Source organism: Nilaparvata lugens, chromosome 2 (assembly GCF_014356525.2).
Source record: "Nilaparvata lugens isolate BPH chromosome 2, ASM1435652v1, whole genome shotgun sequence".
Taxonomy (NCBI): Eukaryota; Metazoa; Arthropoda; class Insecta; order Hemiptera; family Delphacidae; genus Nilaparvata; species Nilaparvata lugens.
This window is the reverse complement of record NC_052505.1, coordinates 69,278,543-69,305,696: the sequence shown is the minus strand read 5'-3', so window position 1 is coordinate 69,305,696 and position 27,154 is coordinate 69,278,543. Positions and strand designations below refer to the sequence as shown.

General features: G+C 33.9%; 1 protein-coding gene across 3 annotated transcripts in view; it reads right to left on the bottom strand.

Annotated features, from left to right (window-relative positions):
- Positions 1-843: 843 nt before the first annotated feature.
- Positions 844-27,154, bottom strand: part of LOC111043945 (zinc finger SWIM domain-containing protein 8) — a 54,475-nt gene continuing 28,164 nt past the window's right edge. For 2 of the 3 annotated variants that reach the window (XM_039421549.1, XM_039421550.1), the window contains exons 16-21: positions 24,138-24,539; positions 19,347-19,487; positions 17,820-18,003; positions 14,797-14,971; positions 9,868-10,017; positions 8,819-9,194 (exon numbers count right to left, since the gene is read on the bottom strand). In XM_039421549.1, the coding sequence (XP_039277483.1) occupies positions 9,119-9,194; positions 9,868-10,017; positions 14,797-14,971; positions 17,820-18,003; positions 19,347-19,487; positions 24,138-24,539 (1,128 nt within the window). In that variant the 3' untranslated portion in view covers positions 8,819-9,118. Of the gene's footprint in view, positions 8,253-8,818; positions 9,195-9,867; positions 10,018-14,796; positions 14,972-17,819; positions 18,004-19,346; positions 19,488-24,137; positions 24,540-27,154 lie in introns of those variants that run through there. The other variant, XM_039421551.1, reaches the window with a different exon arrangement.

Here is a 27,154-nt window from a genome sequence, read left to right as displayed (position 1 = left end):
AAAGTGGGGTCCACGTTATAATGGCAGTGGAGAAATATAGAAAAGCATTGCCGATTCTCTGCCTTGCCACTGACTTCTACAGAGAGAAGCTGATACCGGTATATCTGATGTAATGTTAACTGTTTATTTTGTTAAAATAACTATATTTTATCCATCAAGAAAATAACTATTTCGTAATTGAAACTAGACATTTTGTTAATTAATCATATTTCAAAATTTTTGAAAAACGATCTGGCAACGTTGAACTATAAAATGATAGCGCTATCTGCTTTGTCGAATGATAGACACATCAAATACTGTCATTATAACGTAGACCTTACTAGTGGATAATACATTAGTAGCCTAATGATAACACATCATAAGGCAATATATTGATTCTGAGTTGATATATTGATACCTTAGGGCCGGTTTCCGAGCTCAGGATTTGGCTAAGTTCTAGACTTTAAACAGCTGAAGTCAGAAAATTGGCTTTCCGAAACGGGGCGTAGTCACAGTCATTGTCATAGTCAAGTTTGAATTAAATTTCGAAAAACTAGAAAATTGAACACAAAATAAAATGAAGAGAAAATAGTGTAAAGTTTCACCTATTTTGAATTATTTAGGAATGTTTAATTTCGTCAAGGAAAAACGTTTCCAATAATAGGCATGAGAAAATAAAAACAGGAAATATTTTTATAAGAACTGCGACTACGCCCCGTTTTGGAAAGCCCATTTTCTGACTCCAGCTGTTTAAAGTCTAGAACTTAGCTAAATCCCGAGCTCGGAAACCGGCCCTCAACCTTTTAGCATCTTGATGTCCAAATGTTCTCTTCTACCAGGGTTTTGAGGAAATAAAAAACACAGTTTTAATGTTGAACGAATACATTTTAAATGTATAATATGAAAATCATTATAATTTAACATAATTATGCTAATACATTGTCCTAGATAGATAAATAAATAAAATAACTTAACAAAATATTCTCAGCCGACTACTGTATTGTGATAAATAATTGAACTCTGAGCACTTTTCAATATCATTGCAATCACTTGGAATATTTTTATTCACCATCTTTGAAAATATTGGTCTACTGAATTCAATAATAAATTGATGAATTTTTTCATTTAGAAATAGAGGACTTGGGACATAGGTCTTCTAGAAACTAATCATGTTCAAAGGGAGGTCACAAATTATTGCAGATTGAAGCGCAGAGCGTCCAATTTCATTTGGAGAACTAGATCTTGAAAATTTACTAAAATGACTTTGAAATGTTAAATACGGTACAAGATTTCTTAAATATTCCAGCTGTGCAATGCAATGACAAAGTTTAAACACGAAGTTTTTATATCAATTCATCCAATAAATACTTTGAAGAACTGATGTGATTGTAGAGAACTTACTTAAATAATATAATAAATTAAGACAACACAGAAAATTTTATCATGACTTAATTCATAAAGCTACTTTTATTACTTTAATGAGTAGGCAATGTAAATATATAGATCATCTGTCACAGTTTATCGGTTAAAATCTTTATATAATAATATATTTATTTATAATATATATGTATCCTTGTATATGTATTACATTATATAACTAATTACTTCATTAGAAAAAGAAAAAATACCTCACTTTTAATTCGACTGCAGATTTCAAGAGATGCAATTATTTTTTTTTGAGATAAATTTATAAAGAAATTCGAAACCAAGTACATTTAGTGAAACCTCAGGAGATTAAACAGATACTAAAGGTGACATTACCATGAAATAGTTAAATATAACGCGTTATGGATCATTTGAGCCAATGAAAAATAATCTGAAAACAATAATATTGAAGAAGTTTTGGTCCCGGATTACAAGCTGAGTATCTCAGCTTGACCCAATCCCTGTAGGGTATTCTGTGAAATTGAATTAATTCATTATTTATGCATAGATAATTATTATGAATAAAAAGACTTGAACTGAATAACTTTTTTAATAAAATTCCAAGAATTAGTGGACTGTTTCAAAAGTTGAGCAACACTTGGAGGCAGCTGAGGATGGGCGTAATTTCAATATGATGTGATTATTTCAAAAATCACACTTCAAAGGGGGTGATTATCCCTGCAGTTAGCGCGGCATTCTCTCAAATTATTGAAATGACAATCGCTGGTCACAACTGTTTTTGAAAAATCAATATCAGTCATACACTTTCGCTAAATGTCAATTGGTTTGTCTTTTCGGTTCTTCAAATTATTCTATTATATCTACAAATTTGAAAATTAAACATTTTTCAAGAGTTGCTGTCCAATTCAATGTACTTGGTTTCAATGATGATTGTTCCTGTTTTAATCGTCTCAACTAAACCAATTTTCCAATAGTTATTTGCATCTCAGTATTTATCTGCAGCTTACTTTACTTGAGAATCTGTTATTACTCAAGACATTAGAAATAAAAAATACAAAAATGACTGTACAATGAAACTACTAAACATTCCATTTTATTCTAGAAACACTAAAACACCACACACATTTATAAATTAATTTATCCTAATCCAATAAATGATACTTGAAATTAATATTATTATTCGACCTAAGAACACTACTTATCCGATAAAATACTTTAAAATGTTATTCAGTAAGTTATATTGTTGAAAGTAAATTCAAGAAAATTCGAAGAGAGCATTTTTATACATGAACGATTAATAATAAAGTTTTCAATATAGATTAATAATTTCATTTAATTCGTTGGCTGTCATATTAGGATGGAGGTAATCTTGTTCAGTCCATTTTCCCAATCCAAATATATTTTACAATAAAAGTTTCACCTTATTGAATGTATTGAATGAGAAATAAATTGACATCTGACTCCAATGACAAATTACGAATAAAATACTAATAGTTGGAAATTAACGTCTGAGGAGTTGATAATGAAGGAGCAGAACATTGTGGGACCTTTTTCAATTGGAAAGCTAGTTTTGTTTTTGTTCAACTATGTATTTAATTTATAAGATGTTTAATAACCCTTCTAATACCATACCGTACTCTGTCACATTGTTAAAATGCCTCACCTTCTCTACTACATTCTTACATCACACATACGATTTATTTTTCTTTCTCCTCATACGTGTCTCAAATTTTCATACAAAAAAGATAATTATATTTTAAAGATTAGTTCAGTGACGTAAATTAGAAGGTACATGAATTAATTTTCTTTGATTGCCAAAAATACCGATAAATCAGCTAGTTTAAAAGCAATCCCCATTTATCAGTATCAGTCAGTGAACGGGGGTATTGGAGACGAGACTGGGCCGACGAAAACAATAGATGAACAGGTAGAAGTTTTAGTGACCCTTTAGCGGTCGCCTATTGTTAAATTTCAACATTTCAGTGACCAATTGTTAATGAGTCACAATACCATTATTCCCCACTCGGAGGAATGTATTATTTGTGAACCATTCTGGTTACCTAAAGGCACTATCAGCTGTAAAACCAGCTACTGTCGCGTATCCTACAGTTTGGATCAACACACATATTACTATATTGTTGATAAGTACAAATTTAGTTAAATTAAGACCATTTATTTAGTGTGAATGATGAAATCGATATTTATATCGTGGGCGTATATTTTCGCTTCAGCTGTTTGTCAGCATGAACCCTCGAGGCTCGTGTTGGGCTCAAGTAAATCCAACGCCGGACGTTTGAACAAAATCCAATGTGTATAAAGACGCCGGTTTGGTCACATGCGCCACTGTCTTCACGACCACTAGACCACTTTTATCTAACTTTTATAGTACGTCCAAAATCGATGTGAGTGTATGATGAGGGTTCACAGGATTCAGTTGAAGGAATCAGGGAACAGTTGAAGGATGAATCTTTATGAAGCAATACCCAAAGGACAGGTAATGCGGCCCCGTCTCGTTTCCAAAGCCAGTGAACCGTTCAGTGAAAATGAGATGGGACTACTCCCAATCAGCCCGGCCGAGTTAGTATAAATACTAGCTTGCAACTTATGGCAATAATATTCTCAATTTACTGGACACGTTCACCGATACTGATATATGGGAATCCAACTTTATTTTGCCGTATCACAAGTGGAATGACAAGAATATGAAAAAGGCAATATAATGCCTTTTCTTAGATACTAAATTCATTTTCTAACAAGAATGCACATTTGGATTGTTAATGCAACAAATTTCTCTTATGATGTAGAATAATATTCAACGCGAGATGTTTTTGAGCCAAGGATCGAATTGTAGACATTTAGCCCAAATTGATTACCTCATTCTTACCACTTTTTAAATCGTGAATTAAATATCCATGCACCAAAATAATTTTATGAGAATCAGTGAATTTATTTAACTGAATCGCAATAATGCTCTTTATAAAAGAATTCTCAGCAATCCATTGTTCGAATACAGTACGAGGATACATGATTTCACACAATTTTCTACAAGTGGACTAATCTTGAATGAAATCTATTATATTACAAAAAATCGATCATACATTTTATATCGATCGATAACGATGAAATTATTTGCTATCTACTTTATAAATAAATCATATTTTATTTGATCATTCAAGTCATAAAATCGATAAAATAAAAAATAATAGTATTCAAATTTAGCTGTTAAATTGCTTTGACGGATTTGCAATATTTATTTTTCTATTAAGGACCTATTAGCTATTCTATTCAATATTTTCATGAAATGTTCAACCATTATTTCTAACTATAATAAGTTTGTTAATCTCCAACTTTATAAGTCTTATCTTTTGACACATTCATAAGGCTGATAAATCATACTGCAAGTAGATTGATATTAATATCATGCATCAAAAGAATAACGGATGAATTCTCGAGTTTATTATTGACAAGTTTCGATTAATTTGAGACATATTTTTTTCAATTCAAGCAACATAGTACTGTAAAGCGTGAATAATGGAAAAACTGTTTTGAAAATAATTATCGAAGAGTCACATACAATTTTCAATGTGCTTGTAAATCATTACGGCCACTATTTAAGCTATTGTACGATGCATAAACTTACAAAAAGAAATCTATTATTTTATTATTACTTTTGGCCCATTTAGAGAACAGTGAGACGATTAATCAGTTTCCTTAGAATGGCACTTTCCTAAAAAAACCTTGACATTTATGAGTATAATTCAGTTTGTACCTATCTATATTGTTTTATAAGTTGTCTGAACTTATAATACACTAGGAGACTAATATTATCAACATCAATTCTAATTTACATTAGGAAGACAAACTCATGTCAAGTTCATTACTTTTAAAATGAATTGATGATAGTTGATGAAGTGATATTCAATTAATAATTATTTACTATTATTACTTTCTCAGATGGAACTAGTGAAATATAAATGCCCTTGCATAACTACTGACTGATGATGATGAGCATGAGAAATGCATTACTATCTTACTCCAATTATCAATAACTTGAAAATCAATATTAAATGAGACGAGTGGGAATAAGAAATTAACTTATAAATCATGTAAAGAAGAAATAATTATTTCTGATGAAAGTGTATGTTGAAGTATGTATATACACAGGAAAAATCATGTTATTGATGAAAAACGTTTTATATATATTATTGTGAAAAACATGTGAGAACTGAAAATTTTGTATCTACTTAGATTTGCAAGGGCAACATGATTAAGACACTTAATTTTTATAATCAATTATTTATATTATTGACAAAAGATGAAGACTAGAAGGCAATAGGTTTATTCAGCAATTCGAACAAAAGAAATCACAAGAAATAAATTATCTGAAAAAATATAATATCAACCTCAAAGGAATAGAGTAAAGTTAACATAAATATGATTTAATCTCTACATACAAGAACTAAATATTAAAGAACAGTACTAAATAATACAACTTCTCGAATGAAAAATTACACCCATTCATTTACAGAAGAAAACAATTGAATTTGAGCAAAGTACATAATTATACAACATTTTAAAATGAGAACAAATTTTGAGCAAGGATGAGTTTCTAGATAACAGCTCACAATGAGATGCTTCAATTGTGCAATAAGCAAGGAAACTTGTAGGATCTTGAATATTTCAAAAGATAATAACATAAGGATTAGGATTAATCTCAATTTATAATGGAAAAAATTGTATTGATGAATTGGGAAATTATTAAAAAACACAACATGAGGTCATAAAGTACCCTTTATTTGAAATATTCTTAAATTTTAAATTGTTCTTTTGAAATATTTTAAATAGAGGGTACTTTATGTCCTTATATTGTGTTTTTTAATTTTTAAAAGTAGCCGATGCTAGTGAAGTGGTTTTATAATTAGAGAAATATCAATAACAAAATGAAGTGAGAGTTCTGTTTTATAACAACAATTATTAAGGATTAAAAACTACTATTACTAGGCAAATATATTAGATTACAATATTTGTAACTTTATTTGTTTTAGTCACAACGTATTTCAACAATAGTGTGACATTTGATATTGTAATTTATTTCTTGAAATTGTTAGCCAAGCTTTAAAATATTCTTATATTACATTGAATGATAATTCAATAAACAAAGTCACAATATGTTCAACAGAACTGTTTTTTGTTATAGGTTATATTTGTATTGATTCTTTTAGTTAACAGTTTTCTGTTTCAAGTTATTTGTGTTAATGCTGTTAGTATAATAATACGTTTTTAATAAAAAGTTCATCATTGCATCGATACTCTCAATCCTCTCATTAATTTCTATTTCATTATAAATTTAAGATTGTTGCAAACAGTTTTGACAATATTATTCATCTCTTTAAAATATATTTTATTTTTTGTTATTTTTAATTACTATATAATTGCTTGGTTATTGACGATACAGTCATATTATTAACATTAATTATATTAACCTACTTATATACTGTACTAAGAATATATTATACATTTAAAAAGACGATTTATCTCACGCTAAAAAAAACGTTTTCCTAATTTTCCAACCACACACAGGCTTAAATTTCAGTGGAGAAGCATGATATTTTTTTCTTTACAATTTTGTAACATATGGTATTAATAAGTATGTATTGAACAATCATTTGTCAGTGACTATGATGTACTATTATACATAATTTATTTCAAACAATTTGAAAATGATGTATATCGAATTTTAAAGTTATGTTTATATCATTGTTGCCTTTTCATGCAATCAATGAATATGAGTTTGATAGGTATCTTAGAATAAGTACAGTTTTGAACTACCAAGTTTCCTTGCATGCACTGAAAGGGATAGGGGAGAATTAAGTATCATTCGAGAAGTTGCCACACTATTTGGATATTCAAAGTAATATCAAGTCAATCACACAGAAATTAAATACTTGAACAGGTACAACCAATCTCAACGTAATAATATCTATAGAATATCGATCGAATCACAAAATAATTGAATTGAAAAGAAATATAATTATTCGATACACTGGATCGAATTTAATATCTTGCGTTTTCACAGTGGAAACAGCAATATAATCATTAAACAAATCAACTATTCAAGTATTGGAGAATACCTTAAAAAAATTGAACTTGGAATTAAATGAAATAACTAACAGCAGATCTTGCTAAAAACAAACGTTTAGAGAAAGAAACTCTAGGTTTTTTGAAAAATTTCACACTATTTTGTAATACTTGAAAGTCAACGAGAATATTGAAATAAACTATTTCGCTTTGAATTTCCTATTAAAACTAAGAATATAATGCTACTATAACAAATAGATTAATTTACTACCGACGATAATATTAATTGATATACGCTGAATTCTAGAGATCCATCTACGCAGATGCGTTGCATGAGAACCGGTGGCAACCAGGCCAAATTAACCCACCTATTTTTCAATAGCAGTTTCGTTGAAATTTCCTCAAACTAAGTTGAAATTCAACTTATTTAACATATGTATTGCGAATGTATGAAAAGTAGGACGCATGCGCAATAATAATGCTACCTCACCAAATAATGAATTCGAAGTCGGTTTTTGGAAATTCAGTTGAAACAGCTATTGAGAAAAGGTGGCAAAAGCTAGATTAATTAATTAAACGCACGTCGACAGGCAGAACCTCAAGAAGTCCAGAGGTTGGGCAGTGCTGGCCCCTCTGGCTCGGGGGAGTGGTGAAGTGGGGGGACCGCGAGGGACCAAGCCCCCCCACCACCACCCTCCCCACTGCCTATCATGGCCAGTGCGGTGCCTAAGTCGGACCTTTGTCATTTGCTTGCAGCCTGCAGTGCTGTGTTGATCTGACTCCACAGATCTTTCTTACACGACTTGGACCTGTAATTAAGCATCACAACTTGACTCATTTCTAAAAGACCTACTATTTGAAACTATTCTACTACCCTTCGTCATTCACTGGCGATTGATAATCTAGTAATACTGCATATATTACAAACTAACATCATTTTATTTACACGAAAACAACAAAAATCAATCTGGTTGAGTCAGAACCTCCACTACTAAAACTAATCAAAATTAGGCTACAGTACTACAATATAATGGTGACAACTTAGATCAGTTACTGGCAATAACTAGCAGGTACAAACAAGGTTAACAGAATATAAGGTGACTGACGTTTGCGATTATGAGGTATTTTTAGCAAAAGCCCCAATATACATCTATAAGTACGTACAGACTTATGCGCCACGAACACGCGCATTATATATGATTTTGACTATTATATCTGTATACGTAGAGAAACAGTAAGATATTATAGCATCAGCTGTTGAAAAGTGAAATGCGCATGTTCGTGGCGCATAAATCTGTACGCACCTTATCAATAACCATATTAAATGGCATGTATAATCTATCTTCAGATACAGAAACTGTTAATAATCAGGGCACCGAAAAGTATTAGTACAATCCCAAAGCTTCAGAAAACGTTGTCTGGTCAACCTCTGTTCTATTAACCTTGGCCGAATAGTACTGATAACCCAGCCAAAAGTGAAAAAAAATTGAATAGGAATGCTGAAGTCTTGAACATTTTGATAGTAAAGAAATTTAACAAATTTCATTGCTACAAGAACAATGGCTGAATAAACTTATCTACCACTACCACTATTTACGACATCAATAACAAAGGGAACAGATATTAATAACATCACTCTTGCTTCTACAGATTTTTTCAATGTTTCTTAATCTACTTATAAACTTTCATCGAGTTCCTTGATGACAAATAGGAATTTGGATAGGATCTTGTGTCTTGGGCGAGAAAACTGGCTGAAATCCAAGCAGAATCAAATTAATGCTTTAAGATGTTGAACAAGCATTGATGAATTATTATCACAATTAGACTACCGGTTGCACTGAAATACTAACGGGACAGCATCAACGGATAACAGACATTTCCATGTTTTCTGTTTGAGAAGAAATAGATGAGCCTTATTCGTCCACGCTATCCCGTTCAATTCATATTGCAAATCGTAGGCATGAGAATAGTACAGCTATGCATGAAAAACATTTACGTGCAATAATCATGATTAACATATTATGAGAATGAAATTTAGTTGGAAAATGATCAAATAAGTAGAGGTTTAATCACTTGGATACGTGTTTTATAGCGCTACAGTCCTCAATGAAGATTGATTTTTGGATGATTTGTCTTCAAACGTTTTGCATTCCGGCGCATCACAGTACTTGAGAGTAAATTCTTAGTACAAATGCTGTGAATTTGAATTTAATGTGATTTTTTACTTATGCCAATCATCCTACTCTTAAATTCCTGTTTCTGGTACACCAGATCCAAATAAACTTTGAATACTGCTGAACTAATTAAATTTATAAGTATTGAATGATATGCTACGGTATGTTATCTTGCTCGCTATTCTCGTGCATGCGTTCGAAAGCGATCCATTTGGAAAATATGTTGATTAATGATTGGAAAGCAACTTACCGTCTTATAGACTGCAGCCATTCTTTGAACTGCGCGTTTCCTTCGGGTGTGATTTGGAATGCAGCTCTGGCTGAGCAGACAATCGACACAAAGTCTTCGTAGTCAGGCGCACTCAGATGATAAAGTTTCAGATGCATGCACTGTATATACCTAAAATAGACAAACTTTTATTGATAATTTGTCATTTTTGTTTCTAGTATTCCTAGAGTGATCATTTTCTATAAATAAAGCACCACATATAAATATGGAATTTTACTTAACCTTCCGGTAGTCGCGCCCTACTCAATCACACGAGCAATCGCGTGTTGTATTTTTTACAACATCCAATTTCCAACATCAATTTTACAACATCCAAGTGTTATGTACTCTGTTTACTGTCAAAACATATTAATTAATTGTATAATTACTTTTTCCATCGTCTTGGATTATTTTACAACTATGAACATTTGGATGATTACCATTTCATAGCCCAATAAGGTTATCAAGCAAAGCCATCAATTCGGTGTTATTGGTTCGTTTACAGTCCCCGTATACAGTCTTTCCCTATCTTATGCACAGTGCGACTTATGCACTGTCGCGACTAAATGGCACCTAAAGACTGAACCATTGCTCGGTTGATACTGCAACTCAGTGCAGTGATGGGGGAAAAGTTTTGGAATGCATAGGTGACTCATTCACTGACACCACCCCATTCAATAGTTTTGTGCAGCAAAAAAACTGACACTGTTGTACTTTTTACAACAGCGCGATTGCCGGAAGGTAAAGTGAGTAAATTATATGTTATACTATCAGGTAACCCGTGCTTTGCACTAGGAAAAATTTTTTGTAGTAAAATGAAACCTCCTCAAGTCCAGGACACATGAAAAATAGCATGATCATCAATATTATTTTGTGAAAATTACGTGCTCCCAACTAGGCTACACAATCACATAGAATAAGCTATGTTTGATAGAACTTTTATATTTAAGTAAACTTTGAATCACAAATTGAAATATTTTTGTTTTAACTATTGAATTGGAATTACCGGTAATTCATTAACAAGAATGAAAATGAGCTTATGTCAATCCTCGGTAAATACAGAATTTGTATGTAAAAATTGCAAGTTTATTAGTTCATAAGTGATGATGCGTCATTAGTGTACCTCCTATCTCCTACCAGAACAAGTGAACAAGACATGTAAAAGAGTATTCTCTGCCATGCACTCATTGAAGAAAATGAACGATATACTCTCTAGAAACATTAAATTATATTATTGGTTCAATCTCTCATCTTTCCACATTTAATTCTGTTTTCAACGACATGCAAGTCACTTTGATTGATAAACTACAGCTTTGACAAAATTATTGCCTACGTTTCGTCTACTCTCTTCAACGTCATGAGCATATCACCCCTGCCCACATTGCCAGTTCAACATTAAAGCTTCCCAATCAAAGACTTTTTCGAATAGTCAAGCTAGTTAGAGATATCTTGAAATACGGAAATCCGAACTATTTTAAAGATGATTTCAAATTTGTTTTTGAAGGTAGGAGGATAGATGCTTCACATATTAGAAACGGAGAAAGTACTTTAAGGTTACCCAATCATAGAACTACTATTTTCACAAAATCCTTTTTAGTTAGTGCCTGTCGTGCATGGAATGCACTTCCCGTTTCTATCAGGTCCAAAAAAAGCCGAGCTAGCTTCATCCTGACTTTTAAAAATCAACCACCAATACAAACCTATAAACCCATATTTAGAATAAATACAAACTCATATTATTTTAAATATCCACTGCAATACTGCTGTATATTGCTGAAAGTTGATTACCGTGATCCATTATTATCCTACTTCATTTCAATAATCGGTTATTTTATTTACTTACTATTATATTATTTTATAAATCTTATATTTAGTGTTTCATTTTTCATATTAATTGAAACTTCTACAACATCTTCATTTGTAAACAAATCTTTAGTTGAATAAATGAAATTAATGTTTTGGTAGAGAGTTACTGGAAACGATATTTTGAATAACTTATAATTTTGTCCTTGTCCAGAGATGCATAAAAAAGACCAAGTAAAATATCTGGGGATTCTGATAGATCCTCATCTCAGGTGGGGCACTCATATAAATAATATGTGCTTAAAACTGAAATAACTAATATATAAATTTTATCAAATTAGACAACTGAATAACTTGGAAATTACATAATTAATTTACTTCTCATATGCACAATCGGTTATACAATATGTATAATCCCACCTGTGATCTATTCAATGATTTTAAAGTGTTGACCGTGTTCGACAGCTCTATATAAAAACCTAATATTTTACATAAAAAACAATAAACATGAATTTAATAGGCGTGAAACCGGTTCTAACTTGAACTTACGTCCCACTAAAGACATATTAGCAAGATAGAATGGACTCAAATGTGCGTAGAAGACAATTTATTTACGTCTCTCAGAGGCTGATAAATTTAATCCCGACTAAATTCATAGAAAATATGAGCGGGAGCAGAAAACTCAGGAATGAAATTGAGGAGTGGATATGTACGATTCACATTGAGGAGGAAATATTCTAGAGGCCAACTAATCCTTTAGACTATCATACATTTCTTTTTTCTCTTTTTCCCCATCATTTCAAGACACTTTTCACTGTTTTTGATTTTACTTAAGCTTTCTTTATTTTTTCCCGCGTGAATTGGCTTTATTGAATTAATATTATTTTTCCTTCAATTGCACCAAATGTAGTATTTTATTACTAAATTCAACTTTTGTCTTTGTCACTTTACTGATGCTCAATTTGACTGTTTTTTGATTCAATTATTAAAAATTTTACTGGTGACAGAGGTTTATGTATTTTTTTTTTATTTATTCTTTTTATGTTATATATTTACTGTATAAATGGTAAGGTACTACGAGGAATTTTATATTTTGTTTGTTTTTTCAGGTTTTATTATTATTATTATTTACTGTATTATTATTATCATTTTTAATATTGCTCTATTTCGGTTTGTGTGAAATTGACAAAGACTTATTTTTTTTAATTATCGAAATTGAGTGGCTGTCTCGTTCATATTATTATATATTAGTGTTGAGCTTCAACCACAGCTGTTAAGCTATTGAAGTTATTTTCTTTTTCTCATCATGATACTGTTTTCCCTAACAATTTGCATTGTAAAAACATTTGTAAAACATGTGAATAAATTCAAATTTTAATTAAAAAAAAATTGATAATATTCATTCCGAAGAATCCTATTATATTAAGCGAGCAATTTATGTATTTATATGGTTATTTTTATACCTGGCTATTTTTATATCTGGTAATTTATGTTTTACGGATCTCGAAAACGGCTCTAACGATTTTCACGAAATTTGAACATAGTAGGTTTATGATATAAAGATTCGATTGCACTAGGTCTCATTCTTTGGAAAACTCGCTGAACGACATTAAAAGGATAATTCATCCTTGGAAAACAGATGATAATTTCGTCGTCTCTCGATAACAGAAGATGCGTGTGCCTGTGTGGGAGAGAAACAGAATTATTCCCAGCTATGTAATCATAATTAATCAGCGAGAAATTTTATCTTCCTAGACAATTTAATCGATTTGATCAACATAATCTGATTTGTTGACATGACATGATAATCCTCCTAAACTAGAGTATATCATAATTTTCAAAGTTGATCATTATTTGACAATTTCAAGTAATTAGTGAGTGTTATTTTGTTATTCAATTTGGTTTGTATATAATCTAAATTATAATTGTTTTGTTTTCAAATGTTTGAACAGAAAATTGAACCTGAATTCAAGTGTATAGAACATAACCTACTCTCTGGACCATTTATAGTGTATACATCAAAATTCGGGAAAGAAACAGTTTTGGGCTGTGCCTCTTAGTACTTCCCCAATCATTTTAAAGAATTGTGTTCGGTTTATCAAAAGTCAATAAATAAATAAATAACGAGCGAAGCTCGGTGCCCCGATATTGGACATTGATATGTCCAAAGCTCCGCCAATTTATGTAGATGCATAGCAATATTATCTATAGTTATTAAAATTGTTTTTTTTTTCATATCATATACAGTTCAATAATTATATTCTTAGTTTATGTTATGTAGATTAATCAAAAACTTTGCTGTATTGTAATTTATTGTATATAATTGTATAATCCAGTATATATTGTAATCTACATAAATAAAGTACTAAATCAATCAATCCCGTACAAGCCGATTCTTTCCTTTATTACATTATAGATATAAATAATGTATTATTCTGTTTATTTCATAATTTCAATCTATTGACCTTTTGTTTTATTTAATATTTATTGTTTGAAAATAATTTGTACATAGTATAATATAAACTATACAAATTTGTTGTAAACAATTCAATATCAAATTATATCCTAAATCCATCCTCAATCCTAAATTACCATATGCTATATTGTTCAATAATACTATATCAATAACCATAATTATTGATTATAATATAAAGTGTTAGATTCAATAATAAATTATTCATACATATAAATTTCCAATTTCAAATTTTCCATTAACTTTGTATTAAAGTCCCTTCAAAATCTGATGATTTTTTCAATAAGAGACTTACGAGTATAAATGTACACATTTTTATTTTTTGCTGTTCAGGTTCGACAATAATACCAGTACTTGACTAGAACGATCAGCAATACTGTAGTTTCAATATCAAACAATAGAAGACGGTACTACACTTCATAGTCTCAACTATTGGGTTGGTTGCATTAGCTTTCATTTTCAACTTGAAATCTCTTCTTTTTTGTGGTGTGGCTGAAAATAGTGTTCGTAGTCCCAACTGGTGCAAACTAGTTGAACCGGCTCTCGATTTTGAAAACTGGCAACTCGAGCCACATGCAGTTGTAACTTTCTGAACTACTTGTTCAACTTTTTCAACAATTGAAATGAGTACTCACATCTGCTGGCACTTTTGCACGAGCGGCGCGAGGTTGGAGCGCAGGTGTTGCACGACGAGCGCGGGGTTGTTGCGCGCCAAGTAGTGCGCCGCCTCCAGAGCCACGTCATGCAGCACAAACGGACTCACGATGCTGTTTACTGCGCACAGGCAGAACTGCACCAGGTACTGAGTGCCTGCACAACCAACAAACAAACCAATTCGTATTTTAACATTCACTTTCAGCTGAAGAATTTAGAGAAGAAGAAAGAAGTTTAGAGTTCATTACTTCCCTGCAGAAGAGTATGAATTTTCTATATAGAAGAGTAAGTAAGATGAGGAGGAGACAAATTATAGATGGTGATAAAGGAACAATTCAAATTATAGAATGCTAAATACTTGATGAACTGTCACAGATATTATGGATTAAATATTATGCATAAACACTTCATGCATATAAACTAAGCTTTTCCTCCAGCTACTGGCTAAAGTACTTACTTTACTCCCTGAAACATAATACTAAAGTGTCACTTTTTCGCTCTAGGTAGTAAATAACAGAAAAACTCCCTAGGGAGTAAAAGTGACTCCATTTAAATAACATGGGAAGCATCTCTATTTAAAAAACTTACATGGTAATAGGTTAGAAGGTCTAAGCTCAGATGAGAAAGCGTAATAGAGGTGTCTGTCATTGAGTCAACTGAATTCAATACCACAACCAGAAATTTGATCAACTCATGAAATATATGTTTGTATGATATTATATTCTTAATATTGGTAGACGATAAAAATTTATACAATTTTTAAAATATTTTATTCTATTCAAAATACCAGCCAACAAATATTCTTGATCTGCATTCTGCAATTCAAATCTGAACCGCGTGATCTGCAGTCAGCCATTTTTGGTAGCTCAGCTGATATGATTGTTACAACTTTGGCCGATAGATAGCGCAATCAGCAGTGCCTATCAGACGACCGGTTTTTAGGTTTTAGTTTTTAGGTTATGTTGTTAGGAAACATTGTCACCAATACGTAAGTTATTAGAATGATTTAATTTGCAGTTTCTATAAAAAAATGTAGATGGAGGAAAAATATTGTGTACATCACGAGCGAAAAATACTTTTTCTCCCTCAGGAAAATTGTTGCCCTCGGCTTCGCCTCGGGCTTCAAACTTTTTCCCTCAGGGAGAAAAAGTCGTACTTTTCACTCTAGATATACAAATAACTATTGGCTATGGCTTCATTCGCCAGTTGAGGTGAAAAGCTTTTTCAAGGTTTTAAGTTGATAAGCTTCAATATATATCCACTGATCTAGCAACCTTGTATTAATTACTAAATATTTCATCAATGTTTGCTGTGCAATACGTTTTTGTTTCGATGCTGTCACTAATAACAGTCCTTCTGTTGAATTATTCTCAATCTATTGTAATATTTCTATTTGTGCTCTTTTATTTTTACTACACTATGGAATTATTTTAATTATATTATTTTGATTAGATTGATAGGTTCTTATAGCTTTTTTCTACAAATGGGTAAAATTTAAAATGGTAAATGATGCGAAAAATCCTTGTTTTGCATGTATTTGCAAGCTTGCACTCATTTCATCTTCACTACATCATGCTTAAATTTCTAAATCATTCTTCTAACTCCTTCTCCTACTAAATCTTCAACTATATCAAGTTATAAATTAAATAATCTTACTTATAGCACTTTGAATCTGAATCCTATTCACGGGCAAAGTCCAGTAACATACTGTACTTTTTTGAGTAGTATCTTGTTAACTTGTAACTTGTCGTTTTATACTTTTGTGAATATTTTGTATGAATTTCGAGTGAATAAATTTGAAATTTAAAATATCTAAATAGTTGAAAAAATTCAATTAAAAAGTGTTCAGAATTCTCAACATATTATTATCTTTAAACATTCAATGATCTCAATTTTTTACGTTCAATTCCAATTTTTAATCGCATTGTGTTCATTTTTGGTGGACTAAAGCACAATACTACACTACTCATAACTACCATTCTGAAACTTATCAACGAGTTCTTCAAACTGACGTCCAATATTGTGCTGAATTGAACGAAATACTTTGAAATGAGAATGAAATGAAAAAATACTTTATTAGGCGGAGTTAGGACTTTTAGGGTAACCGTCCACTGGAACCGTATTCATGGATCCGTTCGGCCGTTAATTCGGCCGAATATGGTCGATCATTGGAACCGTTTACATCAGTCTAGTTCACAAGTTGGCTGGTTTCCAATTATTGAATTAACTACCATCATAGCGAACAAATTTTTTCATAAACAATAATTTTATTGAGATTTTGAAAATTGAATAAACAAATATCCATTAAATTAGTTATTCATTACAATAATTTTACCTTCATATCCTATTTGTTCAGCAATCTTTTTCTACAGATTCCTACAAACATCACGACGATGATATATTTTGTCTCGCATATCCCACAATGGAACATGCTCTTGAACCAAACTTATCAACTATTCATTGTCCATAGTTACAACTAGTGCCGTATCCGTGCACGGCCGTATCAACCTGTTGCAACTATTCTTTCATCCAACTACCTGAGCAGTAACTATTCTTTTCTTTGTTGGGGGATCGATCGGTCGCTTTCGGTAGTTTTCGGCCGATGCATGTTCGGACGAAAACGGTTCTAGTGGACGCCCCACCTCAAGTCCTCTACCACTCAACCTCGAAATACAGCTGGCAATAGACAATAATTTCGTCTGGCAGTCTATGTAATTTCCGGTTGATAACCTCATGTCTGGAGAATTAGTGATCGATAGCATAGTACACTGTAATTATCTTCCCCTTCCATGATGTATGAAAAAATACAGGAAATACGAATTATAGAGAGTTCTAGCTTACAAAACTACGAATACTGAGGTCAATGATAAGCCTTTGCTCGATTTTACAACGAATTATCGAGGGGACCGAAATACATTGCTATACTACGAATTATAGAGGGTGTTACAAGGGAACGAGCTTCCACTACGAATTATAGAGGTCTGAATTATCGAGGGCAACTTACCGAGTTTCTTGGAGACACGCAGCAGCCACTTGACGTCCTCGCCGTAGAGCGGGTTGCGCGCGTACTTGGCCTGCGGTCGGTCATCGTGCACGCGTCGTGCAAGCGTGTCCAGCGCCAGCATGCCCACCCGGTACGCGGCCAACAGGTAGCGCAGTTGCACGCTCGTCAGATTGTGTCTGTGCACCTGCAATCATAAAACAGAAGCTAGTGGAAAGCACTTTTCGCCCTAGATGTACACAACATTCGATCATCGCTCAGTTAGTCAACATCTCAGTTCAGCAAGACTATTTCGGCCATTTCTTGAGATACTGAAACAAATGGCAAGTTGAGGCACTCTAAATTTTACGACATCAAGTATTTGATGCAGGTTGATACACCGTTGCACACTAGTTAGGGACTATGGTGAGTTCCACGTTATAATGAAAGTGAAGAAAGATAGGAAAACAACGTTGCCGATTCTCTGCCTTGCCACTGCCTTCTATAGAAGATAGCTGATCCGGAATATTCAATTTAATATTAACTGGATTTCATTCTCGTTTTAAATAATCATTCAATTTCAATTGGCAAGAAAATATATTGTTCAATGATTAACTAATAAATTTTCATAAATGAAATTGAATATTTCATTATATTTCTACATTGTTGTAAACGTTGACATGATCGATCTAGGAACGTTGCAGAGCTAAAAAAGAAAACTATTTACTTTGTCGAATGATAGACAAGGTTAGCAACACCAATGTTAATCAAATATTGCCATTATAACGTGGACCACACTATCACTATAGATGTACACAACATTCAATCATGACCCAGTTGAGCCACTCAGTTCGTCAAGTTGCAATGCATCAAGATTTGGTTGCAGACTGATCTGTGCATCAGATATCTTCCAATCGCATTACTCTGTTTGATAAACGGAAGAGTCTCAGTTCGTCAGGATATCAGTTCAACAAGTCCCTATTTTGACCAATTCTAGAGAGACTGAAACAAATGGGAAGTTGAGGTACTTCAAATTTTACGGCATCAAGTATTTATTGTAAGTTGATAGACAGGTAGTTAGCTACACTAGATAGGGAATAGTGAGAATGGGTTAGGGAGAAGTTAGTTAAAAGTTAGGTTAGGTTTATGCTTCCATTTCATTAGCTTTAATTATCTCATTTGTTCATTCAATAATTCCCAGAGCAAAGCAATGATTGATAGAGAAACTGTTACTTTCAAACAACATGATTCAAATTTCACCTTAACATGAATTAAATTAATATTTATTTCACCACCCATGAAATATCCTTGATCCTTGTGAGTGTTCATCAATTTTAAAACTGTTCTCAATAGTTCATCAAAACTTTGAGAAATTTATGTTCTGATTTCTTATAGTAATGTTCTGTATTCTGATTTCAAAGATTTGTACTCATAATTTAAATTTATCTTTGCATATATGCGGATGTGTCAAATACTATCATGCATTCATTGATTTAGATGAGATTTTTCAAAGAAAATTTTGCAATATTGAATGTTTAATATGATAGTTACCGGGACCTGTTGGGGCGGGGGCGGCTGCAGGCGGCTGACCTGAGGCCCGGCCACGACTCCAGTCGCCACCACTGCCTGCTGAGCGATCGCCTGCGATCCACTCGCCTGAGTCAGCACCAGCTGCCCTTGGTTTGGCGTAACCTGAACAATACATGCACACTTGTTCAATTATATATTTATATAATACATAAATAATTAATTAAGTATACATGGATAGGAAATCTATTAGTTGAACTAAGTTTCATTATGAGCAAAGTTCTATAAATGAGTAGTATCTACTACTGTTGTATCTTATTTGTTTTTCGGTGAAATAAAAACATATTCTGTTTCATTTAACACAATCTACAAACATCAGTTGAATGTAGGCTATTCAATACTGAACATATTTCAATTTCAATTTTATTTATTCACACACACATTAAGTTTCAATACAAATTGACAAAACGAATATATGCAAACAACAACAATCACAATAAAACAAAATAAAAAGAATAGTGTTGCAAAAAATAAAGGGTGAGGATTGAAGGGTTTTACCAACTATGGCTATCCATGTTCAAGGTGCGCCAGAGAAACTTACTTATTTGAAAAAATCCTGTAAGTTGAATTGGTCGTGAACAGGGCCAGGAGGGGGAAGTTTTCAAATTTATCCTCCCTCAAGTAAATTAGCCATCATGATCTGGTCTAGAGAGCAGCGGGCCTTCGCAGTTGAGAGCTTCTTTTCTAATGGTCGATCACCTTCCGCGCTCGATTTGAAATTCCTCCCCACAGACTAGTTCCTGGTCATAATTCGATTCTGTCGTGGGTTAACTCATTTCAGGAGTGTGGAAGTGTCGCTAAACCCAGAAACAACGAACCATCAGAACTCCAGAGAATATCGAAAGAGTAAGGCAGTCAGTTGTGCGTTCTCCAAGGCGTACGGCTCGCAACTGCTAAGGCAATTTCTGACTCCACTGTTCGACGAATTTTCTGTGAAGACCTTCAACTATATCCCTATAAATCGGCTGCTGTTCAAGAATTGACTGAACGCGATTTTATTGACCGTCAAAATGCATGTGATATGCTGATTGACAACCTACCTAAAGAAGCGGTCATTTTTTCTAGTGACAAGGCTCATTTCCACATGCGATTTTATTTATGGGGTTATTTGAAATCTCTGGTTTATGTCGATCGACCACGTACCATAGCACACCTCAAGAGCTACATTCGCGACGCCATTGCTAACATACCGATTGATATACTGCAACGAAATTTCAAAAATCGACCTCATCAGTGTATGCGCAATGGGGGACGCCATTGGTCTTTCATAGAAATTGGCCATTTTTTGTGTATTGGAATATGGGCTCAAGTACACTCAACAATAAATTTTCCATTTTTCGACCGAATTTGACTTATGATGCATGATTTTGGACCGCCTTGACGAGCCGAGAAGAATGAAGTGTAGTACGATGAAATCTGAACATCGTGCCAAAAGTTATAGTGTTTGATATTTTGATCCTTGAGGTGTCCTTAAGCGTGCCTCGCCACTAGGAAATACTGAAATGAAGTGCATCTAACGGGTGATTCTCATAGAAAATAATCTCATGAACTCAAGTCATTGTGCGAAATATCAATGCCAGGACAATGTAGTTGATGATGATGGTTGAAGCTGAAAATTAGGTGTTTTTCACAATACAAGGAACATTGTTGTCAGGTGTACCTGGAAATCTATATGAGATAGAGCGCTCTACCTGATCTCAGATTGTAGACCACAAAAATACGCCCAGAGGGATTTTGAATTATACATCTAAATGGTGACAATCGGAAGATATTGCTGATCAAAAGCTAAAATTCATCAAAATTTATTTTTTCTTCAAATTTCACTCATTTTTGAAAAATCATAACTCAGTACTCATTGGAAATAGAGTCCGAATGATCTCATTTTATTCAGAGTTTTATAATCTAGAAAAAAAGCAAATTATTTCTGCCCGATTACGAGATTTGGCAAAAATAGCTGAAAACTGGAAAATGAGCCGAAAATACGAGGTTTTTGGGCCACCCTGTATCTAGCACAAGGAAATTTTGCATGAAGAAATTGGTTCTGGAATCTCTTACCCAAATGATATTTGTACCCAAATAATATTTTTTAAAATCAGAACTACAATATAAATTTCAAGCACACCCCCTTTTTTATGTCTATATTGACTGGACTATTATAACAGCCCTCCACACGGTTATCCCATACTTGCAGGAGCCCGTGCTCCGCAAGGATCTATTTTAAAACTTTATAAACTGAAAACTTGACGTAATGAAATTTTGAAGAATTGAAAATAGGCCTATACCCATCCTTAATTAAGAATCTATATGCAAAATTTCAATTTAATTAGTCCAGTAGTTCAGACGTGATGATGAGTCAAACATAATTTTCCTATCCCGTACGTGTATAAGCCAGCTCTTTTCTTTATTATAGATATAGTTAACGACTGCAAGATATAGGACTGTGGAGCAGAATAGTGGTGAAACATGAACTTTTTGAAAGTGATATAAAAAAAAATGTTGAAAAATCAAAACTGAAAGTTATCAACCTTATCATTCTACCTCCATGTAGAGAGGCTTTTGTTTGAGCCGAATGTAAATCTATATACAGAGTGTTTCAGAAGTAGGTCCGCACATTTTAGGGTATTGCTCCTGGATGATAGGAGACTAAAAAAGTCGTATTTGAAGTGTCCAAAACTCAGATTGATCTGAAATTTGTCATCTGGAAACGATATAGTTTTTGAATTTTTCATCTTCAGGCTCAGTACATCATTCACATAAATAATAAACAATATTGGAGACAACACTGTGCCCTGTGGCAAGCCATGGGATGTCATTTCAGAGGTATCAGTACATCCATCAACAGTTAAGGTTTGAGTTCTATCTCTTAAGTAGCTTCTCATTAGTTCTAAAGATATTCCCCCTGAAACCATATTTTTCAAGTTTATTAGGAAGAGAACTATGAGGAACGGTATCAAAAGATTTTTTAATATCTAATGAAACAGCAATGGTCTTATAATTGGAGTCGAGGTGATGAGAAATAGTATTGGTAAAATCAATCAATGCATCTTCAGTAGTTTTTTCAGTCTGAAAAACGAATTGGTTCCTATTTATTATTTTGTATTCGCTTGGAAATAAAACCAATCTCTTCTAAATGTTTTTTTTTCATAATTTTTGCCAGGTTACTTATAATACTGATTGGCCTGATATGTACTCAGGTTCATTACCAGACCCTCATGTTCTCCCAAAGTTGTCGCTGGTTCATTACCAGACCCAGATCTCTCCCACAAAAGTCTACATAGCAGAAAACGTACAAATCGCAAAGTAAGCACCACATACATTCCACACAAATCATCAATTATTCTCAATATTTTCAAACCTATTAAGCCCGGTCCAGACGCTCAAATTAGCTTCAGTCTTTTGCTCAAGCAAAAGTCGGAGCATGTAAGTCGTTGCGACTGGACGGTAAAACGGATGGGTGTTCAAGCTTAAGTCATCAAACTTAAAATGTATCGGCCGGGAATCTTTTTCCATCAAACCGTCCGTCTTTTGCCTATCGCCTAAATCGCCTATAAACCTAAATCGCGTAGGAATGGAGATAGAGAAATTGTGATTTCAGATTCGGATTCAGCGCCCTCAAATTAATAATAAAATTCCTCGCGAGTACTTGAAAATAAGCAAGTTTTTTTATCGATAGTATAAAACGCCATAACCCTTTTTTGATGCTCATGATACTCTCAGAATTTGATTTACTATATTGTTGATAAGAATACTACCTACAAATTTCAATCCATTTACAATCACAGTGTCTCGAGATATGACATGTAAACAAAGCCATTTAGCGATTAACAGTAATATTTTTGTCACTATGTTGTTAAATATAGCATTATCCAGTTGAATCGACGAAAAATACGATATAAATTATTACTCATCTACCGGATATATGTCAACCGTATACAATTCAGACTCAATGAACCATATCAAGCCCAATTTCTATCGGTCATTGACAGAAGTCAAGTCTAGGCGATGACAGGCCATGAAATTATGAAAATCATTTCCTCAATACCCTTGTATTGTATAAGTACAATACCCTTTGCTTATATGACATGCGCAGGACATACAGTAGCCTACTTCACTTGGTTTCTATTGCAGATTGCAGTATTCATTAATTTCTCGATGAGTGAGTGTATACTGAGCTGTCAAGTGTCCGGGCTATTATCATAAACAATTGTCTGTGGTGAATCAGTATTAATATATTTTCAGTATTTATATATGTCTTCTATTAGTTATTTCATTTTATTTATCAGTTAGTTGGTTTATATAGTTATTCTTATTATGCCAGATTTACGCACATACCCACGCGAATTCATTATTGAATTCATTGAACTCTACAAAGCACATCCATGTCTTTGGATAATAAAATCGAAAGATTATAGTGATAGAGATAAAAAGAGAAACGCCTATGATATACTAGTGCTATGACCCCACTGCTACTGCTACTAGGCACTGCTAGTAGCAACAAAAATAAACTCTATGCTTATAATCGATCGAAAGGAATTGATGAAAATTGTGAAATATCAATGCAGTGGAGCTGCGGTAAATAGGAAAACGGACCACATAAGACGGATGCGTGTGGACGCAATTTTTTTTTTGAACCAAACGATCCGTCTTTTGCTTGAGCAAAAGACTGATGGTAAACTTGAGCGTTTGGACCCGGCTTTAGAGTTCACAGTTACCCCTCTCAATCGTATACAAAAATAAAAATGTTATTCAACTCACGTGAATAGTGGTTGTTGTCTGGAGAGTAGAAGCCATGGGCGCGAGCATTTGGTGATTGTTAATGGGACGCACGTTGAAGTAGTTGATGCACTGCTGTTGGTTGGAGGCGTGGGGCGGGTACTGGAAAGTGGGTGGGGGCGGCAGGTGGTAGGTAGGGATCTGGATGTGGTGGGTGGGGGCGGCGGCCAGCTGGAAGGTTGGAGGGTGCGGGTGGATAGCATAGCCGTAGGGCGCGGCCACGGCGAAGGGCATGCCGAATGGGGCGGGTGGGGGCGGTGGAGGCGGCAGAGGAGGCATGCTCGTGTCGACCAGTGCTAGGCCCTGAACCGCCGCAGCCGCAGCTGCTGAACCATCGTCTGGCGCTTGTTCCAGCTCCATCATTTGCTCGCCACCAGGTGTGTGCTAAACACATACAATACAATATACATTTCATACTTAATTCTAAGTACATTATTTATTTATATAAATTCTCTGTGCAGTATGTTATGTTGTGTTTGAAGGGACGATTCAAGGAGCCAAAGGTTCAAAGAACCCCACACGTCAACCGGAGCTTTTTGTGTTCCCAAGTATGTTATTTGGGCAAACCAATACTTTGTCCTTAACAAGATCCAGGATTTTTTCCCTGTACTAAGATCCCATTCATCACCTGGTTGCTTGCAGCCAAATAGAGCCCTTGTTCTTGCCCCTAGTCTTTTGTAATCCAGTTTGATATGCTTGGCAGTCTCTTAAGACTGATTGGTCATCGGGACCTACGTGAGTTCCACTCCTGGCCTTCTTTGTAAGTCCTTCCACTGAGGGAGGGGTCGCCAAATTGCCTCATGGGCACCTGGCCACCCTCGACTAAGCCTCTTGACCCACAATTGTGCCTGGAGTTTCACCCATCTCTGGTCTCTTGGTTTTTTTATTTTTGCCCCTCCAAAACTTTGCAGGTCAAAAGCCTCACCTCTTCTAAGAAGTTTTACCTGAATGGTCACCCTTCTTTGAGAAGTGGTCTGGGAAGCTCATCCTTCCTCTCCAGTTGGGATTGTGTGATTGAGCTTACATCATCCATGTTGTGATCAGTAGAAGCCTTCTCAATGATAATCTACATAAGAGTGCAGTGGAACCTCCTGCGTTCCTGAAGCGTCCATTTCAGATCGAGGAACCTACCCTGATGGGGCAGATCCCGATGGATTTGAAGGCAAGGCAACATTTGGAGTTGCCTTGGGGTTTGGTTTGTTCATTTGGTTTCCACGAACAGCTAGGGAAGTGGAGTCAACCCAGACAGAGCCCCGATGTCCAAGCAAGGCTAAATACTACAGGAAGGCGCCTGGCATCGTTAGAAACACTATAATATAGAAGCACCACCCATCAGCACGGTCCACATCACACCTTGGCTTGGCCTAAGAAGAAGTAAGAATATGACCAAGGAAGGCCGACAGATAGAAAAAGAAAGAAAGAATGGAAAAGGAAAAGTGTGTCAATGGAAAAGTGTCATTCTAGAAATGAAAAGTTCCAAAGCATATTAAGAAGGAGAAGAAGGGTTTTGGAAGGGGGTCCCTTTTAGCCACCTCCTACGACAAGGAGGGATAATGTGGGTGTATTCTGATTTTCAACAAATTCTTGAGTACGATGTTCGACTCAAAGCTCCCCCAACCCACAGTATGGAAATTGAAGGCAATATCACCTTTGCAGATGACACAGTTGTTTTCAGAATCAACGTGGCTAATAGCATGAAGTAAAACTGAAAGTGGATTACAGAAAATCTCACATTGGCTGAATTAGATCTGCTCACTGTAAACTATGACAAGACCCACTTTCTAACTTTCTCAGCTACACAAAATGGACAGCCCACAGAAAATCTTCTAACAGTCAACTTTTCCAACACCACTGCATTCACTATCCACAGAAAACCAACAATAAAATACCTTGTGATTATACTGGATTCTTTTCTACCCTGGGACTAACATATAGATTACCTATGCAAGAAGCTAAGAAAAATAATATTAAATTTGTAGAGTGAATATTGATGTTGTGGAACTTTTCCATAATTGAAGAGACTTGAAATGTTGAAAAAGATCTACTTTATTTTAATAGAAATTATTATTCCACAGGAGCATGCTTTCGTGTGCACGAATGCTGATGATAAGTGAGCATACACAAAAGCATGCTCGTCTGTGATAATAATTTCTATTAAAAACTGGTTTTTTTACTACATTTCAAATCTCTTCAATAATATTAAAATTTAAAATGTTGAGAACATATTTATAGACGAAAAGTGCATGAATACAGTGGCGATGTATGTATATGTCCCCCAGAAATGGAACCTGAATTTTTTGTGGCTGGATCAGCCACAAAAATTAGCATCTAATGCCATATTTTCGTTATATTATTGTACTATGTAAGTCGAGAAATATATAAGGGATCAGAGAATAGCACTGCAATAGCAATGATAATGAGCTATTTTCTTATAGACAGTGAGTAGACTAGTGCGTAAGGACTAGATAGCAGGGGATAGAGAAACCACAGATAGCACTTTAAAGTTAGGTCACATTTTACCATCTATTATTATGAAGAAATTCAATATAGCTTATATTGCTCTAACTGATTATATTGTAGTTTATTCAGTTTCATGCATATCCTTAAACAAATCTCCAGCAGCTTCTTCTAGAGAGTTCCCCGAAAAAATACAGTTATGATGAACGGGCGTAGTTTCTACCGTGGACAGGAGGGACACATCCCCCTAATATTTGAAAAAAAAAGTTTTATCCCCCCCCCCAAACAATGTATGTTTGAACACTCAAGTAAAAATCATGTAAATTTGAAAAAAAATGTTAATCAAGTTAAAACTAAGCCTATAAAGTTGGTTAGAATAGTCCTTTATTGGAGCCAAAGTTTAAGCATTCTAGCTTGTTATCTAATAATGAGTAGGCCTTCTACAAAATCACTATTTTCTTTAAACAATCGAATGACTAATAAAATTCTACTACATTCTATTCTATTTGTTTTTAAATCAAAAACCCATAGGCCTATGAAAT